Here is a 24630-nt window from a genome sequence, read left to right as displayed (position 1 = left end):
ATAGGACATAGTTTTGATTTTTTTTTTTAATTTTTTTTTCTATAAACTCTTGCAATAGTTTAAAGCTAATATTTCAGTTACAGAAAATGGGGGAAAGTGTCAAGGGAGAGTGAGAAGGAGACAATGCTTAGTAAGAGTTTACTGTATGACGTCTACACTTATCAAATAAAAATAAAAACCAAAACCAGCAGACCCAAAACAAACCACCAGACTTTTAGCAAATGAGCTGCATAATAATCAAAATTTAAATTTGAATTTAGAAAATGAATACATCCACAAAGAACTTTAACATCAAAAGTTTAATCGATGTGAATTAATGTAGAAGGATGATTTTTTTGTTTTACTTTGTAGAAAGGGCCCTTTTATTTTGCAGGCTGTACAGGGGCTTTTGTTTGTTTCTTGCTTTATTAAGTGCACATTAGAAGAGAATGGTATTTTGTAGTGTAGAATGATACTTGGAATATAGACAATGAGGTGTCTTCTCAAGTCCTGGCTCTACTTGTTCTGGGTTGTGCAGCAAGGAAAGGGGATATAGCAGTCTCAAGGATGTTCTTCTTTGCATATTTTCTGGTAATGTGTTACCAGTATCTGATGACCTCAAAGTTCCAAAGGGACACAGGGAAGCAGCTAACAGCTTGAACACCTTTGCAGAATCTGGTTCACAAGTAACATTAATTGCTACTGAATTATCTGACATCTCTCTCTTGTTTGGGATTAATTTTTGCATTTGGCTCAGTTTAACCTAATTTTTCCACTCTGACATTTGAAATGTGAAAGCTCTAAGTGTTCTAGAATACTGGGAATCTCTGGTTTGAGATAAGACATGAATGGTGGTTACTGTGGCGTTTGGAGGTCAACATTGCCAAGGAAAGCTTTGTTTCTCTGTTGAGCCCTAAACCTTGAAGGAAGCACATAAATCTCATCTTGCCTCTAATGCTTCCATGTAATTTTCCAGTTCTGCTTTTCTGTAATACTAAAACCTCTCAAATTTAGCTTTCAACAGCTAGAAACTTGTAGTAATTATCTGTTTTGTCAACGAAATTTGAGGCAGAACCTCTGTGGTGTGCATATCTCCTATCCTTCCTGTTAAAATATCTATAATGATAGGACAAACAAGGTTTTCAAGGTTAGTCACTGAGGGTTATAATGACTCTCTCTATAGCATTTCATTTTGCATAAGAAAAAGTTCGTTTTAGGCTTTGCAGGAGTTAAAATCCCAGTAATGCTCATGAGAATGTTTTGCAAGCAAAGCTTCTATTAATCCTGTTCCTGACATGCTCACACATAATTTGATGTGAAACCTGAAGCACTTGTACTGAAAGATCTGCACCTGTGTTTTTGGATGTACAAAAAGCAGTAATATGGGCACAGACTGACACCCAGTTACTAGGTAAAGGTCAAAATGACCTTTGCATTATTAATATCAACACAAGGGTTGTATTGAGGCAGGAACATTTATGATCGATGCTCTGTAACCCCATAGAATAGATGTAACAGCACATGATTAACCGCTGCGTTTGTGGAAGATATCCCAAAGTCAGAGGGTTTTGGGGGTTTTTCCCAAACTCCAGAGTCAGTCATTGCTGCATTGTTGCTGACTGAATTCTGCTTATGTTTAACAAGTTTTGTTCTGTGCAAACATTTTTGTATTTGCTGGTATCTATAATTGCTTTGTGTATCTTAGAGAAGAGTGCAGACTCCCTGGCTGTACGTAGTTTAAAAAACAGCAAAGGTTATTGGTGAGCATGGTAAATAATGTAAGGATGATTTGTTAAATTCCATATCTATGCTGTCTGTGAAAAGCACTAGCAGCTTATTTCAGAACTATGATTCTGTTACTCTTCAGCATAAAAAAATGCAAGCATTGATGTAGAGTTTTTAACACAGTAAAAATTATAATTCATTTCAGACCTAGCAGAATCTTAAACACAGCAAAATCGCAAACCTTTTAAAATGCTTGCCACTGAAGCTGTCTGTATTAGCTATATCTGTTAGAGTGAAATGATAATTTCTTAAATCTCAAGGCTATTTTACTGTATTTCTGTGATGCTTGGCAGGAAAACATGAATTGCGTTTTGCTGTTGGAGATAATCTCTTGTCAAGATCTCAGCTATTTAAAATTACTTTTGCAGTGTGTGGTGGATTCTGAATTTTGACCCTAGACCTCATATGTCGTGTTTTGAGAGAGATTGGCTGGGACATGCAGTTGAGCCATGGTATGTGATCTTTGCTAGTCCTTAGAGACAGTGGAGTTTCTTGAATATGAAGGCAAATGTAATGGTGACAGACTTGTGGTCAGGATTTAAGCTGATGAGAAGGAATTGTAGTTGCTTATCACTTGCAGAATAAAGTAAGTTATAATGATGTTGCAGCAGAAGAGCAGTGTTTACTCTTAGGGAAGTGATGTTACCCTTGGATGGACTTTTGTCTCTTCAACGTCTTTTTCAGCAGACAGTCTTGCAGAAAGCTCCGTACCCGGTGGGTGCTATACAGCATCAGAGCTGCATTATGTCTGTCACAGGCCTAGTCATATACAGCCCTCAGACCTTCAGGATTTTCTTTTATGGACCAGGATGTCATCTCTTCCTCACATTTTCTTATTTTGGTCCTGAGATGAGGCAAGGAGGACTTGAAGTGAGTCTAATACTTACTTACCACTCACATTTTTTTCCCCTGCCGAAGGAGAGCCCAGATCTAGTGTCTCCCATAGCGTCACACTTAATTTCAACCTGCCTAATTTCAAACAAGCTGGCTGCTGAAAGGGATACTGTGTGTGGATTTAAACTTCCTTGATCCAGCACCTCCCCAAAGCAGATTTCTAGCCTGTGGAAGTTGATCAGTTGACCTCCCTGACCAGTTACACAGTGGTATAGGTCTTGGCAAGGAGTTACAGATAGAGACCAGAGGCAATGGGCAGCTTAAGTAAGCAGGCTGGACACCTTGCAGCTGTAAGGAAGAAGAGCAATTACCATGCTTGCTTTTCCCAGCCTCATTTTGGAGACCCAGGGGATGATTGTTTTAAGCCATTCACCCTGGAAAATTGCTGAATTTATGATGAGAGTCTTAAAACTCAGATGCTCATGTAGGTTATCAGCTGGTGTCTAAGACCTACAGAGCCTGAATTGCCTGTTTTAACAAGAGTGAGTTACCTCATCCTGCAAGTGGAATACTACAGGAGAAAGAGGAAAAAAATAGTTACCTGGTAGTAGACCAGGTGTGAGAGCTAAGAATGTCAGACTCTACTTGTGTCAGTGCAATGAAACTTGAAAAACTGCATTGTTTCTTTATGCTGTTGATGTGGTATCTGAAAATAGAACTTGACATTTGTTGTCTGAAGGTCAGGTATCAAATAATGGGTATGGAGAGTAAAAATAAGATTTTCTGTTATTTTCATTAATGCACGGGTAAGCAGACCTGAGGGAAATCACCAGTTTTATAGTATGTTGTTATTAATTCTTTATTCTGTGTCAGATTTTCAGTGGAAATACGTTTAGAAGCCAAGACTGCATTTGCTTTGAGAGGAGTCCCTATATAACTTTATCCCATGAATGGATGAAAGGAAAAAAGGAATTTAAGTTCTGTGTAAGTCTTAGCATCCCTGTCTCTGTCATATAGAAACTGAGTGGTGAAACTCCCTGCTGAAAAAGCAGCTTACAAAACAAACAGCACATGTGTAGAGGTGCTGGCTTCAGCTTGGAGCTTTGGAAAGAGAATTGACAGCATTTGATGGCGACTCTGCAGCTAACTGCCATAGAAATGCAATTAATTGAGCAAAAAGCATTTTGAAAGAGGGCTTTACTGCACCACCTTCAATGTGTGTAATGCCAGATGGAGGAAACATTGCACAGATCTTACTATTCAGGCAGCATGGTTCATGTCAAATACAAAGCTGGATGTGTGTAGTTTGCAGTAGAAGCAGCTCTGTGGAGGGACAGATAAAAACACTGGGAGTGATGATGCTTCCATCCCCTTGCTGTGTCCAAAACTCAGAACTCAAAATTATTACCACAGATCTGTTTGGCATTTTGTTTATGTAGTTCTTCATCCCAAACGTAACTGAGAATATACAGGTAGATCCAAGAATGTCTGAATTTCTTGTGGTCCATTCTGATTGTCATGCCATATAGAATAGGCATGTTTTTGTCATGCTATGAGGTGTTGTCCTAACCAGTTTTAGTGATATTCTCATTACGTTATGATTTGTGCAATTGAACATGAGAGGAAGATAGGAAGGTAGTTTCAAAGTAGCATGTGTGATAAGGCAGGTGTAATACATGATAGTAAGATAAAGATACTCAGAACTAGAACAAATTTTAGCTGTTCATAACTCAGATGTTCTTGCATAACTTGTAATGCTTGAGGAAATCCCTTTGTAGGTTTTTTTTGAAAATGAACAGTTTTGTTTTCGTTTCACAAAAAATGGGTGCATTCCATTGTGAATTTTAATTGGGTAAATAATAGTAAATACTGCTGCAAGGTTCAATTTCTAATTTTTATATAGCTGAAGACAGTAAAGTTTTGTTTTCATTACTTCTCCACTGTTTTGAATAACTTGATTCAAATTCCCTACTTCAGCAACCTTGTGCAGCTCCCTCAGGGAGGCTGCGCTATGTCTTTAACAACCAGGGAGCTGACTCAGACTCCTTCAGCTGAAATTCACTGTTTCTCCCAGCACAGAAGCTTTTTCTTAGGATGAGCAGGTAATCTCTTTTAAGACTCCTCTTTAAGGTGCAAAATGTTTTGCTGTGCAGTTGGAGAAGTACTGGTTTGTAATTTTATGTGTTGAGGTGAAAAATTGGTCCTCTTTTTCCTTCTGCTCCACTTAATGCCACCTAACTTTAGGGGGGGAAAAAAAGGAAGGCAGTGTTTTGAGCGTGCTTTTAAAGTTAGTTTAAAGCTGGTTTTATATTGTGTTGTCTCATTGTTAGTATCCCTGAACAGTGCATGGTGTTGACAGTATGTGGGAATATGTACAGCCTAAGAAGCTGAATGAATGTTCTTAGTGGGCAAACTGGCCCAAAGATGTTTTGGTGCTGAAAACTGCTGCTGTATGGAAAAGGTAGTTGCCTCCTCTGAGAGTCAAGAAACCTCAAGAGTCTGGAACCTGTCAGTAACTGGCCTATTTTGTTAAAATCTGGCTTTTAATCCTGGAAAACTAGAATCTAATACTGAATAACAGGGTTTTTCTGCACTATCAGGATGGTAAAATACTCAGTTCTAAAGAAGGTGGAAGATTATTCATGTATTTTCCTTGCCTTTTTTGGGGTGTGGGGGGAAGGGACCGTATGTTTCTCAAGGGAAGAGAGAAAAATACCAAGACAAAATTGGAAAAAACTAAATAAGAGGCACTGGGAAATCTAGGTGTTTCTTAATATGTGTTTAGATAACTCTTAAGCATATTCAGGCTGTCACCTGTAAACACTGCTAATGCAGTTTATGTAAAGAATCCAGGAAAGTAAAACTAGGAAATACTGTAGGATTATATAGTTCAAAAGCAATAGAAGTTCTCTGAAAGTGACAAAATATTTGATCTAAGATCTTAGGAAAGCAGGTGGTATAATACAGTGTGTTGATCTTAGTTTTAGCTTTTCTGGGTTTCCTGGGCATGTTGTCAGAATGAGTATGGAAATAGGTAACTTCTCTTACTAGTATTAGGAGGTGTTTCCTCATAATTGATAGCCGATAGTATTTTGGCTAAGATACAAGGTTTTGTGGTTTTTTGAGGACTTTTTAACTAACTCTTGATTTTCTTTTAGGGACCTTAAAGAATATCTGATAAAGAACATTAATGAAAAATGCAGGCAGAATTTAGACTTAAGTTTTCTGTTACTTTTCACTGAATACCAAAAGTAAGATTTGGAGTCTTATCTGCTGTTTCTTCTTGTGCAGGTTTTTTAACCAACAAATAATTTCCAGGATTGCTCCTTTTCTGATGGAAGGAGACATGGATTACATGGGATTTTATGACAAGAGGAGTAGTAATTGTCTCCTTTGTATTGATCTTGTTGAAGTAGAAAAATCATTGAATGTGGAGGTGGTTGCAGTGATCTCTGCTCTTTAAAGACTGTGTTGGTTTATTGACCAGAAAATTCCAGTGTTGGTTCTGAATTTTTTTCTTCCTTAATCAAAGGCTATGTGAATACATAAAGATTTTACATATCTCTGAAGTGGTGGCTTAAAAAGATTAATCTGAAGCAAAAGTGCTGGTACTTGTTACTTTCTTTATGCATTTTGTGCATCCTTGTTTCTTCTCTTGTGTGCTGTGGCTGTTGGTCTCACACAGTTGTGTTGGTGTTCTCCGCCTTTAATTAATTTGATTTGGAACCACTACCATGTTTTTTATTAAAATGCTCTTGTGTTGATATTTGTACATTACTGTACTGTAATTTGTACGCTACTGTAACTGGAAGAAAGCTGAAATTGTTAAACCCCACTCAAACCCTTTCCTGAAGAGGAGTTGGGATATATATATACTATCATGAAAGCTCCTGTTCAGTTTTATGGAAGTTAAGTTGCTTAACTACAGATTCTCTCAATATCCTTAAAAATGGAGAAACTCTCAGCTGTAGCTGGCCCAACCTTGATATTTCTGTTTTGCGTTTGGGATACAGGAGGCATTTATAGCTGCCTGCCACCAGTTTAGTGTCTGTATTTTTCTTGGTTTTTTTTAAAGAGGCTTGTGAGATCTGAGAAGTGCTGAGGTGACAGGAATTAAAACTGAGGATCCCAGCAGACTTTGGGCTAGATAGAGATGTCTTTTTGACACCTAACAGGGCTTTTTTTACTTCATTGTTTCAGAAGGTTTAGCACGGGTCTCTGCTTCAGATTAAAGCTCATGTACTTGTTTTCCTATAATGTTTAGAATAAGTAGAGGAGTGTTGATAGGCCAGTAAATGAGTCTGTGAAATAAAGATGTTTTTATGAAAAGCAAACTTTGCAGGCAGGAAAGGGGAAAAAACATTTGAGCTTTGCTCTCTGAGTCCTGTAGCACATTTGTTACTTTATTTTTCACCCGTGTCTTGCACAGGTGGTTAGCAGGTATAATCACCAGCCCCATCCAGAGTGGGTGGGGGCAGTGTCAGCAGCAGTTATTTTAGTGTGTCAGATCAATTATTTGAATGTAGTTATGGTAATACGCACTGTTCTTGAAGTTTGTAGTCTAGACTACCTTTTAATGTAACTCAAAACTCTAAAACCACACATAGCATTCACAGGAAAGTTCTTAGTGACAGACACTGTCTGTGAGCAGCTGTCTCTGCAGAGTCTTACTCATAGCTGTATGTTGGCTTTATTGTGGCTTCCATGTAAGCTTTTAAAATAGTTTTTCTAAGAAAGCCAGTATGTATAGGTTGTGGCTGACTTGAGATAGAGGTAGCAAATATAGCTCTAGTTGTGATTATCAAGGTTATTTATCTGGAAATGGTATTTCAATAAGGTCTAGTGTTGCAGTATAGTTCTGTAACACTAGAAATGTTGCTAAACTCAAAATTTGCCTTCATGGGCTCCCAAAGAGGCTTCCAAGTAAAGAAAATCTGCTTATAAGCTGCTTTTTTTTAAATTTCCTTTCTTCTTGTCTTCATTTACAATCACTGGGACCGGGTTACAGCAGGCATGTGCTTGAATAGAAAATGAAAAAAATGCTTCTGATCTAGATGGTAATTGATGTACACAAGGAAAATGTTAGTTCTTCTTTGGATTTTTAATATTTTTTTAAAAAATGCAAGCGGGATATGACAGTTGGAAGTACCTTTTAATGCATTAATGTGGTTTGGAATTTGACATAGTAGAAGGTATTCAAATAAATAAAGTGTATGCAAACACACATATATGAAGGATTGTGGATCTTTTATGAAAAATTTCGTTAAGGTGAAATTTTGACTATCCTTTTATTCTACATAATGTCTTCCAGTCTGTCTTTCATTTATAATCCAGTAGGTGTTTTCTTTAATCTTTGAAGACTTAGTCACAATTGTCAAAATAATGAGCTATTCAAGGTGTAATTTTTCTCTCCAAGCTTAAGTAATTGTTGCCAGATGAAACAGTTTAGAGGTTGGTGGTTTTTTTTTTTCCCTATAAGTTTAGACCTAAGTACTCTTAAAACCTGACAGGGTTTAAGGTTTGTTAAGGATCTCCTGCAGTGCCTGGCATAAAGGATCACCTGTGAGGTTTGAGTCAAACAAGGGTACCTGAAGGATGTCTGCTAACCTGCAGTGCTTACATGGATGTTTAATTTCATACTCAAGTCCTAGCTGGATTAAAGGGCTTAATTATGTCATAGCTTCTGGCAAGCTGGGAGTAGTTACTCGTGTGTAGCATGAATACAGGTGGTGTCTTGACAGGCAGCCAGTGGCAGTGTGACCAAAGGAGAAGAATGAGCAAACCACTTGCAAACTTGCAAACCACCCTTTACCTTAGCCCAGCCACCCTCATACCCAGCCCCATGTCTGTGGGCTCCTCTGCTGGAAACACTGATTGTTACTGGCCCCTTCCCAAGGACCACACTGAGGAGGGGTGGGCTGCCTCAGGAGCAGAGTTCCTGAGCTGAGGTGCCACAGCATGGAAGTCCTAGCAGCTCATCTGCTTCTTACCATCTCCATAGAGATCCAGAGGCTGGCTAAGAGGTTGCCTGACCTCCAGCCATCTGCCACCTGTCTTTCAGTCCCCAGTGATCTCAGATCATAGTTCAGAAACCTGAAGCTATTTGTGGAGACTTGAAAACCCCCATGTCAGGCTGATTAAAGTAAGCCAGTCAGCTGATTTGCTGCTAGGCTTTTCAGAGGGGTTTCACACCTACTGTAGCTATTAATTTAGATGCAAGTGCTTTGTTATAGTGAAAGTGCTTGTACAAGCTGTAGACTGCTGGAAGCTCTTTCTCAAGAGAGGCAAAAGAGAATTTTCTTTTTTCCCTTGAGGTATCTGCAGCTAAAATAGTTTATTATAGTTTGCTCTGGGAGCAGTATGCTATAAGGAGGCATACTGGGATCTGAAAACTCCAGTCGTGATAGTAGCTGTGTTGACTGGTGGCCTCTGGTGGCAAGCAGGATTTTTTTGTGAATTTTACCTGTTCATTTAAATACTAGTAGCTACAGCCTTAGAGATGATCTGGTGTAAGTTGTGGAGAGCTTCGTAACTGATCAGATGATTTAGTTTGCTTGCTCTAGTTTGTTTTCAACAGAATGAAATGTCAAAACATTCTACTACTGTTTGTGAAAAGTAGCTGGTTGGTAATGACATAGATGGGTAGTGGATATTCATGGGATAGCTTGTTGAAAAATGATTGTGGGAAGAATCAGACTACCTTGCCCTCTTTATATAGCCCAAAAGATACTGAAAATACTGTTTGGTAAGCAAAAGTAAGTTTGATGTAGCTGTTTGATGCCTTTTCCTTGTAGCCACAAAACATGCATTGCTGAACATCTCTGGAAAAGACCCCGTATAGGCTCTCCCTAGAGGTGTGCAGTATTGAGCTGCTTCTTGTAATTTTCTCTAGCCTGTTCCTTTTGAGGCCTCTGTCTTCCAAGTCATTACGATCTTCTAGGACGAATGAAACCTTCACAAGTGCAAAGGAGATTTTTTTGTCAGGTGCACCATCTTACCACTTGGATTTTTGGAAACCCCCTTACTATTGACTTCATTGAAATCTACTTCAGACCCTCAGTGACTTGCATTTAAAAAACACTATCCCTTCACATGGCTAAGACCCTTCTAAAAGTGCTTTGATGACTGTTAGGCAATACATATGCTAAATACAGTCTGATGTAACAGTGTTATGAGTCTGCGTATTGGAAGCATGTTATGCAGAATAGTCTTGGGATATGTGCTTTGTTGTGCTCAGTTATGATTGTTTCAGAGTGGCCCACTCTTCTCCTGTGATTACAGCAAAATAAATATGAGCTTGCCAGATTTCATTGTCAGTATCCAGATCCTTCTTCCTAAGCTTGTGCATAATGCAGTTCTTTAGTTAAACGCAGGAAAGTGTTGGAACTGCTCTATATGAATTTAGTAAAGGGCTGGCTGGTGTCTAACATCTTTCTGGGACATCCCGTAGCAGCATGTGAGGGGTCCCAGACTCTTACCAGTATCAGTAATTGCTACTGCAATGCAAGGGCTGAATAATTTTGTACTGGGTAGGTATCAGCCAGCTTGGGATAGGAGAAGCAAATTGAGCTTTAAAAGGGCTGATGTGTCTGCTTTTTATCAGGGCTCCTTAATATTTTTTTGTGTTAAGTGCAACGTCAGGATCTTGGCTCATTGGATGCAAATGTAGCAGTTCTGTTTTTTGTCAGGAATGCTCTGCCCTGGTAATCTGGAAAATAAAAGCCATACTTTTGGGGGAGGATTTATTATAATTCCCATATCAGAACTTGCCTTTCAGGATTACGTGGTATTGATGTCAAAGCCTGTTTCTTACCCCGTTTCAGAAAGGACGTGTTTCTGACGGCTTCCCAGCTCTGTGGTGTGCAGGAGGCTCTGAAGGGTGGCAGGTATGTGCACTGAAACCAGAGGTACATCCCCACAGCAAGGGGAGCTGTGTTGTATTCGTGGTGACTGTGTTGCAGGTCTTTATTAGCAAAACAAATAAATGTACTGCAAGAATACTAAGGACTTAGTGCGTACCGAAAAATATAAATCGGGATTGAATTATAAGTTTGATTTATTAGATTCTTTTGCTTCAAGACCAAAATACTCAGGAAATTTAACCAGGAAAGGACTTTTTTCACTCAGTAGCATACTCTGTATTTTTACCTGGTCTTTAGTTACCTCTAAAAAGTCATGTTCAGGGTTGCACCTTCCTTGTGTTATATGGTTTATATATATGAAGGGGTACTATGCTTGCTTTTGGAGATGTTTGACTCTCAAAGTGTTGGACATCTAGATACTTTTTTTTTTTTTAAAGCATACGTACGTGTTAATTTAGACAAGCAGATACTTTCACATGTGCCATCAGTTGCCAAGAGGCATCTTCGAATACCTTCAAATTATTCATTCAATCCAATGAGCTGAAGAAGAAATGAAAAAGAAACTGAGCAATATTTTTGATTGTGACAGTATGCTTAACTGGTAGGAGAAGACAAACTTCAGGGACTTCTTTCTCAATTGGTTTTAACTGCAGCAGTGTCACTGTCACAACCCAGGTTTTATATCTGGGAGTACCCAGTGAGGCAGAAAAGGGTCTTAGAACATGCCCAGGACTCTTGAATTCTGTGTTTGGGATAGCTTAGCATGCAAGTTAGCTCTTTCCTGTTGCTATTTGAAGGTGAATCGTATTTGTGTTATCTATCCACAGAAATCTTAAAAATAAGGATTTTAATCTGTCTTGTAATTATTTTTTTTCTCATAACACTTTATCTTTCTGTAAACTTCGCCCACAGAATAAGAATGTAGTAGTAAAAGATCAGGAATGTGTGTTTAAAAACATAAAGGATCTCTAGCTATCTCCATCTGAAGATAAATTCTCTTCTGTAAGCACAATCATTAGTTTCCTGAGGATTTCTTGATGGCGTATTTATCCCGCAGAAACAGAAAATACTGATTTCGGGCCTAAAACTGCGCTTTTAAGTCCTCGTTTAGCAGTAGTGCACATCCTTCAGCAGGCTTTGTGGTAGAGATAAAGACCACACCAAATTGTCTTGAGATTCTTCATCTAATTTATAATCATCTGGCAACTACAAAGTATTTTGGTTACAGTTTGAAATGCAAATAATCCCATGCTCTACATGTATGTTAATAATAAGGGCTACTGGTCTGCTAGTTCGAGACTGTACCTTACTTCAATAGAAAGTGAATTCATATGTATTTTATAATAAAAAGATTGTAAATAATGATGCTTTTCATAAGACTGTATAAAAATGGCACTGTGCTTGAGGTTTTTAAAAGGGTGAGAACTAAAGCTAAGGATATAGCCAGCCTGTCTTTACTGATCTGAAATTCACAACCTATGTTAATATAACTCAGCTGTCACAGGTAATCTGTACACTGCTCACTGTGTAATTTTGATTACTTAAAATACAAATATTGCTAACTTCTCCTTTCAGTTTTGGAAACACTTGAAAAATAAAGAGGTTTAAGCAAATCTCACAGTTCGACTTCTCTGGTTTGTTTTTCATGGATGGAGCCTTAGAATCTGTTGTAAAATAGGCATCAATAAATATTTAAGCAGGCTTGTAGTCTTTTAAAGCTTCAAAAGAAAGTTATTTAGGGAGGACTTGGAATTTATGCCCTCTGACAGTTGAATCCTTTAATTCGCCCTTTTCTGCTGGTGGAGGCAATTCACTCATAAACTTGCCTGTTTCCACATCTTGAGCTTCATATCCCTCATCCTAGTTACTGCTTGCAAGTTTTGCAGATATTTTGAGGTTTTTTTTTTTTTTTTTTTGTGGTTGGTTGGTTTTTGTAGTTTTTTTATTTGTTTTGGGTTTTTTTAGCTGTTGTTGGGGTTTTTTATTATCTTAAAATAGCAGGGTACGCTGCCTGGTAAATCTGCCATGGTTGTTCTGCTTCTGGTAGTGGGAAGGAAGGGTGTCTTGCAGTTAGTTTTTCCTTACTCTGAGATCCTCATTTTGCTGTCCCTGGACAATGATGTGAGAGTGATTTGATGCAGAGGTAGGGAAGTATGTATTTTCAAGGGCCTTTCTTTAAGCCCAAAGGAAGGTGGTCTTTTGTCTGGCAGCCTCACTGTGGGGCTGGCATCACCTGTGGTCATGGAGCTGTGCATTCCTTGTGTTGGTATGAAAAACGGGTGACGCCGTGGGTGGGAGAATACGTACAGATTGGATGAGGGATTGCAAGGAAAGACGAACCCTGTGGAGGAGAAATAAGTGCAATACAAAAAAAGGAGGAAAATTATGAGGGTATTTAGTATGGCTTGGGAATCATGAAAAGAGGGATGGATTGAGGCCAGAATGGCCAGCACTTCTTTGGCCTTTTTGAGGGAGAGGCTGGATCCTCTGATGATATTGATCATTTCTTAAGAATTTACAAGAGTCCCACCTGTGATGCTGACTGTTTCTGATGCTGGTGTGTTAGTAAATTCTCCTGGTTTTAACCTTCATATACAAAATAACACTAGGTCCACTTAGCAGTTTATCTGATACTGAGCTAAACTGAGAAGTTGCACAATGCAACTAAGTGTTTCTCAGAAGAAAAAAATATTTCAAAACCAGCATTGCAAAATTGGCCATTTCCTAGCTTTGAAATTCCAGAATTTGGTGTCTTGTGCGGTATTTGTTCATGCGAAATACACACTTGGATCCAGCTGTATCATGCTGACTGGGGAAGAAGCCTCTGGGTTGGTTGCATTACTTTAAAAAATCCTGGGTATTGGCAAGGGTTGTGGAATTGACATCTCTGAAAGACAAAATTTTGTGTTCGCAAGTATTTCTTTGAGCGTACTTTGCTTCAGTGTCCTGGAGGATGAAAAAGATGAGTCTCCTTCCCATGGTTGGTTTTCCAGCTTCTCACACTGCATGACTAGAATTTTGCATTTTTCCAGAAGGTGGACTAAAGCACTGCTTCTTTGATGCCCGGTGACATAGGTGATGTGAGAGACAGATGGTTCCCGATCTTGGCAACAGTCAGTATATGCCATTGCGTCTCCCTGGTTTCAAAACGTGTGCTAATATTCCTTACTAGCAGTTATGCAGCCTGAAATTTTTCTAACAGCTTTGAATTTCTGTCCTTCAGGAGAGCAGAAAGTTGTTTCTACCTGTTTCTCTGTCCATGCATTACAATTATATGTAATTATATGTATATTAGGTCAAGGGGAATGTTCACAGCTTTGAGCTTCCAGCTGTGCTCTGCCAAACTGAGAGGAGCTGCATTGATTGCTTCTATAGTTGCCCTGGTTTTAGTCACCATAAGTACAAGCATTATGGAAAACTCATTTTGCTCCCTTTTGTCATCATACATTGATGTAAAATTATTGTCAGAGTCCCTAAATTATGGATTTACTAGTTATTTACCTCAGAAAATTTTTAACAGTTTTACAGAGAAGTAGACCTGAGTTCACTTTAATCAGAATTTAATTATGTAACCAAATATTGCAGGTTTCTTTCTGCTTTAGTTCTTCAGTGTACTTGTTTCCAGGCAAATTGTGGCTTATTATTTGGGAGTAATGTTCAAAGTATTAGGAGACCTAACTTTACAGAAATTCAAAGTACTCAGATCTAATCAAAGCTAGTGAACACTGATGGAACTGAGATAATCTGAAAATCAGGCCATTGTCTGGGCCTTTTAAATTTTTTTTTTACTTTCCTTCTTGTACCCTTTGTGTTATGTAAAAAGAGGTTCATGTTAGATTATGAATGACCTCCCAGTGAATGTCAGTGAAGGACTTACTCCAGGTAGTTTTCAGCACCGGGAAGGGAGGGGCAGGGGACAGTAATTAAATTGAAGGCTAAATTAAAGGACAGGGTTCTGAGTGCACTTTCATCTCTATTTAAAGTTATAGAACAAAGTGGATCTTGCACAATTAGGCATGTAATATTCACGGTAGTCTGTTTCATTCCTTTTTGTAACATGAAAAATTTTGCCTTAGATCATCAAGTAATGTCCCACAAGTCAAACTTATTAATGTGAAAAAGGACCTTTCTTGCAACCCTGTATAATAGGAATGAAATCACAGATTTCCATTTTGTATAACCAGAGCAATTCTCAGTCCACACAGCAAAGCAGGCACTAAAGGATCCAGCCAGACATTTTCTTTCCTTCAAAAGATATTGTAATTTTTTTCAAACTTCATTGTCATTTTGCATTTACTGAGGTAGATGTTCTAGACTAGGAATGTAATGTGACTGTAGGAAAACTCAGGGTTTTCCTTTACTAGGACTTATATTTGCTAATCCTGTTTGAAAGTCCAAAAAATTTACAGGATTTCAGAAGTCTCCTCTGGAGTAGTCCCTGCTGTATGATATTGTACATAACTGATAGCTTAAAGGTGTCCTGGCTGTCTCTTAAAAAAAATAAATTAAAAAAGAAATTAAAAACAAGAGTTAACAGGGAAGTTTTACATGCAGTCTTTTCAGTAACAAGAGGTAGCATTAAGAAAAGGATTAGCTCTGTGTATAAACAGTGCCTCAAAGATGTTTCTTCATATGCTGTTTTTCTGCTTACATTTCTCTTAAAATAAAACAGTAAACTGCCTGGAACTTTAATAATTGAACTATTGTTCCATTTTTAAACACTTACCTGTAAAGCTGTTAGCTTGCCTCAGAATATGTCCTGTCTTGTAACTCTGATGAGTGGCCACTTTTTAATGTATTGGAGAGCAAAACCTGGAATTGCTTGTATATGATGATAAACAGGAAGGATGAATGACAAAAAAGCCTAGTAAGCGTAACTGAAAACATGATGCCTTAAAAACCAAAACAATTTATATGATCTGCTACAAACAGTTGGATTTGACCCAAAGTACTTACGAAGACAAAAAACCCCAAAAAATCTAAGTTACAGGTTCAGCTTGAGCAGGTTAGTCTTCTGTGGATTCTTTTCTTAGATAAAAATTTGTAGATATAAGTGAGATTTCTAAATCTTTTAATCTTGCCTGTGATCAGGTAAGATCAGTAAAGCAGGTGTAAACACTAATAGCCCATTTAGAGTGTAGTTGCCCATCTTCTACTCAGCCACCTTACCTAAGATCCACTGGTGGCTCTTGCTAGAGATTCCTTGCTCTTTCCTGCTTAAACCCAGGTTCTCCCAGAGGCGTCTTGGTTGTGCTTGGAGACGTTCATGCTGCAGGTTCCCCTTAGTCTTTTTACAGCTGTGTTTTTCAAGTACTAACCCTTTCCTGTTTAATGTTATTAGTGATTTTGTAGCCTTCTGTCATGGGTTGATACTGGCTGAATCCCAGGTGCTAAAGCTGCTCACTCACTCTACTGTGCTGCTGGACAGAGGAGAGAAAATTTAACAAAGAGTTCATGGGTAGAGATAAAGACTGGGAGAGATCACTCGTCGAATATCATCATGGGTGAAACAGGCTCTAATTAGAGATATGAACTGAAAACATTCACTAACACAATCTGAGCAGGGTAATGAGAGGTAAAAAAAGCCCTTGAAAACAACTTCCACCCCTCCTTCCTTCCCAAGCTGTAGCTCTTACCCAGTGGTGAAAGTGGACAGGGAATGGGGATTATGGTCAATTCATCAGCCATGGTTTATCCCACTGCCCAGGGAGAGGAGTCATTCCCCAGCTGCATCGTGGGGTCCCTCCCATGGGAGACAGTTCTCCATGAACTTCTCCAGTGTGAGTCCCTCTCATGAGCAGCAGATCTCAGAGATCTGATGCAGTGTGAGTCCATCCCATGGGCAGCAGTCCTCCCAAAGACGCTGCAGCCTGGGTCACTCTTCCACAGGGTGCATTCCTGCAAGGGGAGGCTGCTGCAGCCTGGGAGCAGAGCCCCTTTCTCCACAGTTTTCTCATGGGGCCACAGCTTCCTGCAGCGTCCAGCTGCTGTGGCATGGGGCTCCTCCACAGGATGTGGGTGGATCTCTGCATCCCCATGGACCTCCATGGGCTGCAGGGGCACAGCTGCTTCACCATGGGCTGCACCAGGGGGTCTGCAGGGCAATCTCAGCTCCAGTGCCTGGAGCACCTCCTGCCATCCCTCTGCACTGACCTTGGTGTCTGCAGGGCTGTTCCTCACATGTTCTCACTCTGCTCGTTTCTGCTCACAACTAAAACTATGCCACCACCTGTGTTTTGATTTCTTCTTAAATATGTTACCACATAGACATTACCAGCATTTGTAATCAGGCCAGTCTTGGCCAACAGCGTATCTGCCAGGGATTGGCTCTGCTGTACATGGTACCTGTATATGGAAGCTTCTAGCAGTTTCTTCCAGGAGCCACCCCTGTAGCTCACCTGCTACCAGAAGCAGGCAGTGTAAAATCAATACACCTTCACTTGCCCTCCTGCTGGATAACCTCCAGGTATTACAGTTATCTTGTACTGTAGTGTGTCTATTACTAGTCACCTCAGTGTCTCAGGCAGTGGTGGCACGGTGAAAATCTAGCATCTTGTATCCTGCTGCAAGGGACATGGTTTTTTCATCACCACCCCAAGTGTACAGGCCTCAAAACTTATTTATAATCTAGTAATTGATGAAGGCACTTGCTACTTCTGGAGTCTTCACCTAGAAGTGGTTGTAGGAAGACAGAAGGAGTGGAGACTTCTGGAAGATGGTGTAGAAAGCAGTGAGCAGTTTTGTTCATTAGGACAGGCCTTTCTGGGTCTGAGAGTAATAGTTGACTCAGAGACACAGAGACTTTCATGGGACTCTTTATCTAGCAGTTTCACTGTTGAAGTGTTCTCTCCCTTAATTTTTGTATGCAGTGCATTACCTCTTAGTTTCTGTAGCTGTACCCCTTGCACACCACACACCTTGAGTTAGTAGCATTATAGAAACTTCACTAAAAAAAACGCCCCAATGGGATGTACAGCAGACTTGTGTAACCATACTATTAATGCTGCACTTCTTATGTTCTTCGCTCTGTGATCATAGTCATAGCAATTTTTGTTACCTTTGTTTATTGTTTCTTAGGTGCGATTTTCTTTGCCACACTGTTGAAAGAATAGACTAGAGTCAAGTTTTGTGCCTTAAGGATAATTGACAATTCAAAATATTTACACCTGGAATTCTAGAATGAAATGATTGCTTTCCATTATTGCCCATTTGCCATGTAATGTGTGTCTTGTTTTTAAGAGTATGATTTTTACCAATTAATATATTTTGCACTCAAATTAAGATATGCAGACAGCTGTAGAAATAGTGCGAGATCAGTGCTATTTTTGGCAATATTTGGTTTGCTTTCTCTTCTACTTCTTACTTCCCTTCTCTCTCTACAGTATCATTTATTTCTCCGGCGAAACAGAAGAATGCACTTCGTCACTTCTCAGCAGCTCTGCAGCCTGTGGAGCGTGTGGGCAGTTTCTGTATGCAGCATCCTGGAAAATGTGCGTTCTCTTGAAGTGATCTGCTGAAGAGCACGTACTTGTACAGTTGTTCCAGCCTCCCTTGCTGCATTGCTCTCAAGGACTGAAATGCCCAGTTTCTAATACTCTCTGGGGTCTCTATTTCATCTGCCAAAGAAACTCTACCTGCTGCAGTTATCCAGTGAACCCCGAAGAGCAGGGACACTGAAGATGGCTCTGTGTGCTCTTTATGCTGTTTGGGGTTTGTTGCTAGAAGTGGCAATAGCATTTGGCCCAGTACCACGGATCACTTGGGAACATAAAGGTAAGAACAGAAATTTAAGTTTTGTAATACGGGACATTGCCACATCCTCAGGGTTTCTGTGGGATTTAAAACTCATTGAGGCTTTAGGTTCTTTCAGCTAACTTGCTGTGAATTTTGTCAGGTGTTGCTACTTTGCACACCTTAGGAAATGCTTAGGACCAGAATATTCAAAAGTCATTCATGCACTGGGTTAATTGATTTTGGTTCCTTCAAGCAGCTTTGAAAACAGAGCTGTTTTGAAAACAGAAGAGGAACTCCAAATTTGGCTTTCTCAGCTGAAGAATATTGCAACTGAAACTTGATTCAGGAGAAAACCCCAGTAGGTGTATTTTATTTTAAACAAATTATTCTTACCTGGAGTTTGAATACATTACCAAAATGCACCTCTCCATCTAATAACCTGTTTAGACACCAAGCCACCCTGAGCATTAAATAAATCAACAGGCACAGGAAAAATAAGTATTTGGTCCTCTTCCAACGGCATTTTATGGTGTCCAGATATGAAAGTCTTTCACAGAACAGTGCTTTTCGTGCATTAGAAATTGCAGCATGTATTCATAATCTCCCAATACAATAATCAGGAGTCTGCAAATATAAGTGCAAAGATAAGTAATAGAAGTTGAAGAATCCTTTAGCTTTTGGTTTAATAATTTAGCCTAGGCCTGAAAAAAACTTAAGAGCAAAGTCTATGGAGTAGTTATTTGTGAATATAAGCATTTTTCCTATTTTCTGCTCCTCTCCCCATGTGGCATGGATGCTTTAGGAAATTTTGTCTTTGGGTCCTTCTTTAACATTAGTAAGCAGCAGTTGATTACTTACACAAGTCTCCAATAACTGAACAAACTCAAACAAATACATTGGCCACATAATGAAGCAGTCGTAAATAAGGATGTTAAATTTTGAGCAGAAATTCTGTAGGAAAAGATAGATGGAGAATAAAAATGTGGTAGGAATAAGCAGATTATGAGATGGCTGTAGGAAGTGCTTTTCCTGATTATTGCTATAGCAATTAGTTAGTTGCTGATACAGCCTTTCAGAAAGGGTGGCCTAGACAAGGCTTGTAGTTCCTGCTTAGAGTCCTTGATGCTTCCATCTTGTAGTTAAAATCTGGCAAGGTGCTGTTTAATAGTATAGTAAGGATGCCAACTCACATCCAAATCAGTCAAAATAAATGGGGTTTATTTTAATTCCTACTATTTCTCTCTCTGTCTGTCCGTTCAGGATCGTTGCATTTAAATGTTGGAAACCTACTTTGAATAGGAGAAGGAATATAGTTCAGTAGAGTTGTATGAACCAGTTCCTCCATTTTGGGAGAAGTTTCCTGCCAAGTAGAAGATTGGAAAATGATATGCTTGAGAATCTAGTTTAAAACCAATGTTTCTGGAGTTATATAGCTGAAAATACACAATTATTAATGATAGAATTGGAAGTAATAGTATCTTGTTTTCTTCTGTACTATAAAAAGCTACGCTTAATTAATCTTGTGTCTTCATGTACAAAAGCTTTCAGTTATTCTTATGTTAGAGTATTACATTCAGAAAAAAATACTCCTTTGTATTAGTCAGTTTGTGTCATCTTTCTTCAAGCCATTTTGGTCAATTCTTACACAGTTCCTCATTCCACTGCCTTTTCTCTTATATCTCCCTCTTTTTCTTATCTTACTTCTATTCATCTTGATTTTTTTCCCTCGTGCTGTTATTTTGTGTGTATGTTGCATATTTCATCTCTGGTTTTCACTTCAGAATCAGCTGCAAATGATTCGTTACGTGCTTCTGTGTCCTGTTTCTGTTATGTCAATATGCTGGAGAGTTGTCTTCAGCTGCAGGGTATTTTCTAAGATTTGTTTCAGGGTAGTTGCAAGGGATGTGGTGACGGGCCTGATTTTCCACAGTATATTGATATATGGAAAGGAAAAGGTGAGAGACAATCTGACAGAGGATGTGGAAAACAGAAGTTTAGAAAAAGCAAGTAGAAAAAAAAAATGAAGGAAGAAGTGAGTTACAGAGATCACCACAAGTGGAAATACTTGAGCATTTGAAATTGAATGAGAAAGTTGGGACAAATGGTTTTTGATGTTGTTGGTGGAAGCTGCTGTTTCTGCTGAATCAAGCTTCTAAGGGGTTGCTTGTCTTTTACACTGGTCTAACTAACCTTTGTTGTTCTCAGGTTTTCCAACAGCTCTTAGACTACTTAGAAAAAGTTACTCATGAGCTTGACCCTAAGTGATTGTGTTTCTTCATGAGGTACTATTTTTTTTCCATTTCAACAGAGGTCCAACTAATACATTTTAATGAATCAAAAGTGTCAAACTACTCAACCTTGCTGTTAAGTGAAGACAAAAACATTCTATATGTAGGAGCCAGGGAAGTGATCTTTGCCTTAAACGCAGCGAATATTGCTGAGAAGCAGCACGAGGTATGCCTTTTAATACATTATCTTCCATGTAAATATTGTACTCCAAATTTGACCTTAATTTCCTGATATCAGTAGCACTGATTTTATGCAACATTTTATGCAGATGGGTACCTAAAAGAGAAATTGCTCTGTATGGTCTGCTCAAATATTATTTCTGGAAGATTTTACAGAATAAAAGAGAGTAACAAAGGAGAAGCTGGATATAAACAAATAATTAGATATCCTTGTCTGTTTTCTTCTTGGGGGCAGGATGCTGGACGAGAGGGGCTCTGGGTATCATCTGTAGCGGTGGTTCTTACGTATTTTCTTAATATCAGGAGTGGGCCATTTTCTGTTAATCTGAGTCAAAAAGTAATCTGAAACAGAGGCAAAGCTGGGGCTTGCTTGAAGCAGCCTGCAGACGTGCTGTAAATGAAGGCCCTGTCCTTTCTGTCTCATCTTCTGTTTTGTCTGCAAGTGTGTCTGCACAGCAAGTGGTGATGCAGACGGGTCTGATCAGCTTGCTCGGAGAAGTGCTTTGAATATGTTTGTGCTAGTTTCTCAAAGTAGATTAGCCCAGGCAGAAGTCTGCTAATGTTAAAATGCTTCCAGGTCCTTCCCAGGCTCCTGCTTTTCATCCCATCAGCAACACAGGCTGACATGTAGACCTGCAGCGTGGACTACCTACCACCCAGGGTGTTTTAGAAGATGCTTATGTGATTTTTAATCTGAGGAGCATGTTCATGGGTGGTGGTGGGCACTTTTACCAGCATATAAAACACAGTTGTAAAGTTGTACTCAGTATAGTGTAAATTAGTGCAGTAAATTTTCTTTGATTCCTTTCCCCCAAGTGTTTTTTATTCAAGTGTTAATGAAATAGAGAAGTACTTCAAACTGAAAAAATACTTAAACCAGTTACCGTTGCATTTCCCTAATGCATATGGTAATGAAAAGTTCATTAGCCATTTGTGGGGAATCATCATTATGAACCAGAAGATGGTAGTTTCGTTGTGCATAAGACACATGAATTTGAAAGTGTCACCTCCCTGGGAAAACTTGGCTTTGAACCTTTGAATGCTACTTGCAAAATATCTTGCATTTGCTCTAGGTAGAATTGCGTTTTCTTGTGTGTGTTACTGAAAGATTTTCAGACCTTGCATTGAGTTAAAGTGCTTTGAATGTGCTTTTTTGTTGCATGTTTTTTCACATAGTTACATTGGAAGGCCACAGAAGATAAAAGGAATAAATGTGCAGTCAAGGGCAAATCAGAACAGGTATGTACTTTTATTGAACTTTGAGAAAGATCTTCTGCATTTTTCTTCAAGAGGAGTGACATTAAAAGAAGAATGTCTCCCAACTGTTTGAAATTTAAAATTTAAAAAAATTACCTAAATTTTTTTAAATTAACTTGAGCATTAGAAACTGCAGCATGCTTAGTCTTTTTTTTCCTTAGTTCATTATTTTTGCTGTTGAATATTACTTGAATGTTTGAAAACCTGAACATACACCCTGATGTGTGCTTAATGCTGATGGTTTTCCATTAAGATGATAAACCAGTATTGCTTTCCTTGAAGTAATTGATAGCAACTGTTGTTGTTATTTGTTGTTCTGTTATTGCAATAATTCCTTCACAGCATTTGATTTTACAGAGTGAATGATTAATTTTGTGTGCTTTGCTTTAGGGCATAGGGGTTTTTATTAGGCCAGTGTATTTTTTCACTCACTCGGTACATGGGTGTTGTGCTGCTCGGCGGGTGTGCCCCTCGTGGTGTGACTCAGCTCAGTCAGCACCAGCAGCCAGACCTCCTGTCAGCTTGGGCAGGGTCCCCTGGTGTTTCTGGGAGCCACTGACTCCTCGTGACTGCCAGGGCAGCAGGGGTACTTGAGGTAGTTGGCTGTGTGTGGATGTACCTTTCTGTTTGTGTAACGCCATTTCATTTAAGGATGCAGGAAAGCAAGAATTTGCTGGGCAAAACTGATGGTCGGGCCTTTAGCACAGGTTTGAAAGTAGAAGTCTCTAAGTCTTCAGCATACAAAAAGCAGATCCACTCCACACTTGGAGGGATTTGATCCTTGAATGTACAGCCTGTTTAGTTCTCAGTGTTAAAAAAACCTTGAGTCCTGCATCCAGGGCTGATAGTTATCCTGCATTCATGTGGTTCATCAGGATGGGAGTGGGCCATCTGCCTTTGACTAGTTACTTCTTTTCCTTGACTGACCACTGATGACCATCAGTACATTATTCGAACATGAGGTGTGACAGATATTTAAAGTGTTTCCTCCTTGTCTACCTCTTCAGGATGGGATCAGAGAATGTCATTTTTGTTTATGGTTCAGTTGAGGTTGCTACTAATAATACTGATACACAGCCATGATGAATATGGGATATAAGTTTCTCTTGTGCATGAGGATATGTTTAGCAGACTTGTGTGTGAATCTCCACAAGTCCTCTCAAGAATTATTGGTGGGGTATATTAGACCCCATAAATACGTGCTTTGATAGCACACTGAATTTATTTTCTTTTATTTTCTCCTGCTCCCAGTTTGGCAACTCGTACTTACTGCCAGCCATGCTTTTTCCTCACTTCACACCTTCTACTAGTCACATTTATGTTGTAGCTGTGATGTTTTGGACACTGCAATAGTTTCAAAAGAGTCAAGGAATTAAGCCACTGCTGCTATTTCTTACACTTAAATGGGCATTTCTCTCCCCCACCCATCAGCACTATACTGCGTAGTGCAGAAAGCATTCATAAAGCTGTTCAAGGGCCATATCTGGCAGAAAACTGGTTTTACACTCTTCCCCCCATTTTTTTTTCTCCCATACAGTCACAGAAATGTGACAGTTTAATTTGTCTTATAAGGTGGAGTAGTAGGGTCAGTGCTTGTACTTGCTGAAGAAGTTCATGGGACAGTAGTACAGTGGAGAGAAGTGGCAGTGTACCAGCAAGAATTAAGGGGTGTTATTGATACAGTTTTTTTCCCTCTCTCTAAGTGGTTGTTTAGAGTTGTTTTACTTCATTATTATTATGAATTTTATTGCCTCCTTTATTAAGGATTTTGAACAACCTCCTTGTTTTGTGTCAGAGCTAAAGATACTACAGAGATTCCTTGGGCAGTATCAAGGATTGGCAAAAAAGAAAAAAGATGGCTATAGGCGACAAAACTTTGTAGCCAATTTAAGGGTATTAGAGATTGTGCACTTAACAAACAACCTTGGCTGTCATTGTTTCATCTAGATGTACAAGGGATGACAAAGTCTAAAATGCACTTCATGTTTAACTAGTTGTTCCCATGACTGGAGGTGTATTTGGAGCTTGTCTTTTGATGAAACAGCTTGGGCTGGACCCTGCTGAGCGTGCTTTCCTGCTAGGACACTGAGGCAGCTGCATACTACTGGCTGTAGGAAACCAGCTGCTGCAGGATTAGAACTCCTGGAGATTGTAGGAGATGGTGTCCCAGTGTCATGCATGTGTCACTCAGGCTTGTCGGTGTAATGTGGCATAAGCAGTGGCAGTGGATAATGTCGTTTGTTTATGTTGGAATGTGAAGCTATGGTTTATCAGACTAGTCCTTTCCTCATCCTCTATTACAGACAGAATGTCGTAATTACGTGCGTGTCTTGCAACAGCTGAATGATACTTTCCTCTATGTGTGTGGAACTAATGCATTTCAGCCAACATGTGATTACCTGGTAAGAAATGTACACATGTTTTGACCCAGCAACAGCTATGACTTACAAGCAGCTCAGGTAAACAATGAGTTACTCTTCTTTCCCAAAACTGTTGCATCCTCACTGCTGGCTGTAAGTTAGGAGTATTTGTTATGCTGTCCCATCATAATGGCAGAGTATACTGCTCCTTTTGCAGAGCACTTAATGAATTATTGATTCATCTTGTCTAACTGCAGATTTACTTTTTCTCAGCTTTTATACTTCTTCAAGTATTGTGCATTAGCATAAAACCAGTTACTAAAACTGAAATTACATTGTTTGCAACTCCAC

At 39.2% G+C, this 24630-nt stretch overlaps 1 protein-coding gene across 16 annotated transcripts in view; it reads left to right on the top strand.

The window, feature by feature from the left end:
- SEMA4D (semaphorin 4D) overlaps positions 1-24630 on the top strand; it is a 101743-nt gene that overhangs the window by 44447 nt on the left and 32666 nt on the right. For 9 of the 16 annotated variants that reach the window (XM_063423598.1, XM_063423599.1, XM_063423593.1 and 6 more), the window contains 5 exons: positions 10422-10484; positions 17843-18233; positions 20503-20648; positions 21839-21901; positions 24223-24321. In XM_063423598.1, the coding sequence (XP_063279668.1) occupies positions 18140-18233; positions 20503-20648; positions 21839-21901; positions 24223-24321 (402 nt within the window). In that variant the 5' untranslated portion in view covers positions 10422-10484; positions 17843-18139. The remainder of the gene's footprint in view (positions 1-10421; positions 10485-17842; positions 18234-20502; positions 20649-21838; positions 21902-24222; positions 24322-24630) is intronic. The other 7 variants (XM_063423596.1, XM_063423587.1, XM_063423583.1 and 4 more) reach the window with 1 other exon arrangement.

Source organism: Prinia subflava, chromosome Z, assembly GCF_021018805.1.
Source record: "Prinia subflava isolate CZ2003 ecotype Zambia chromosome Z, Cam_Psub_1.2, whole genome shotgun sequence".
Lineage (NCBI taxonomy): Eukaryota > Metazoa > Chordata > Aves > Passeriformes > Cisticolidae > Prinia > Prinia subflava.
Note: the sequence above shows the minus strand (reverse complement) of the source record. Positions and strands in the feature narration are given on the sequence as shown.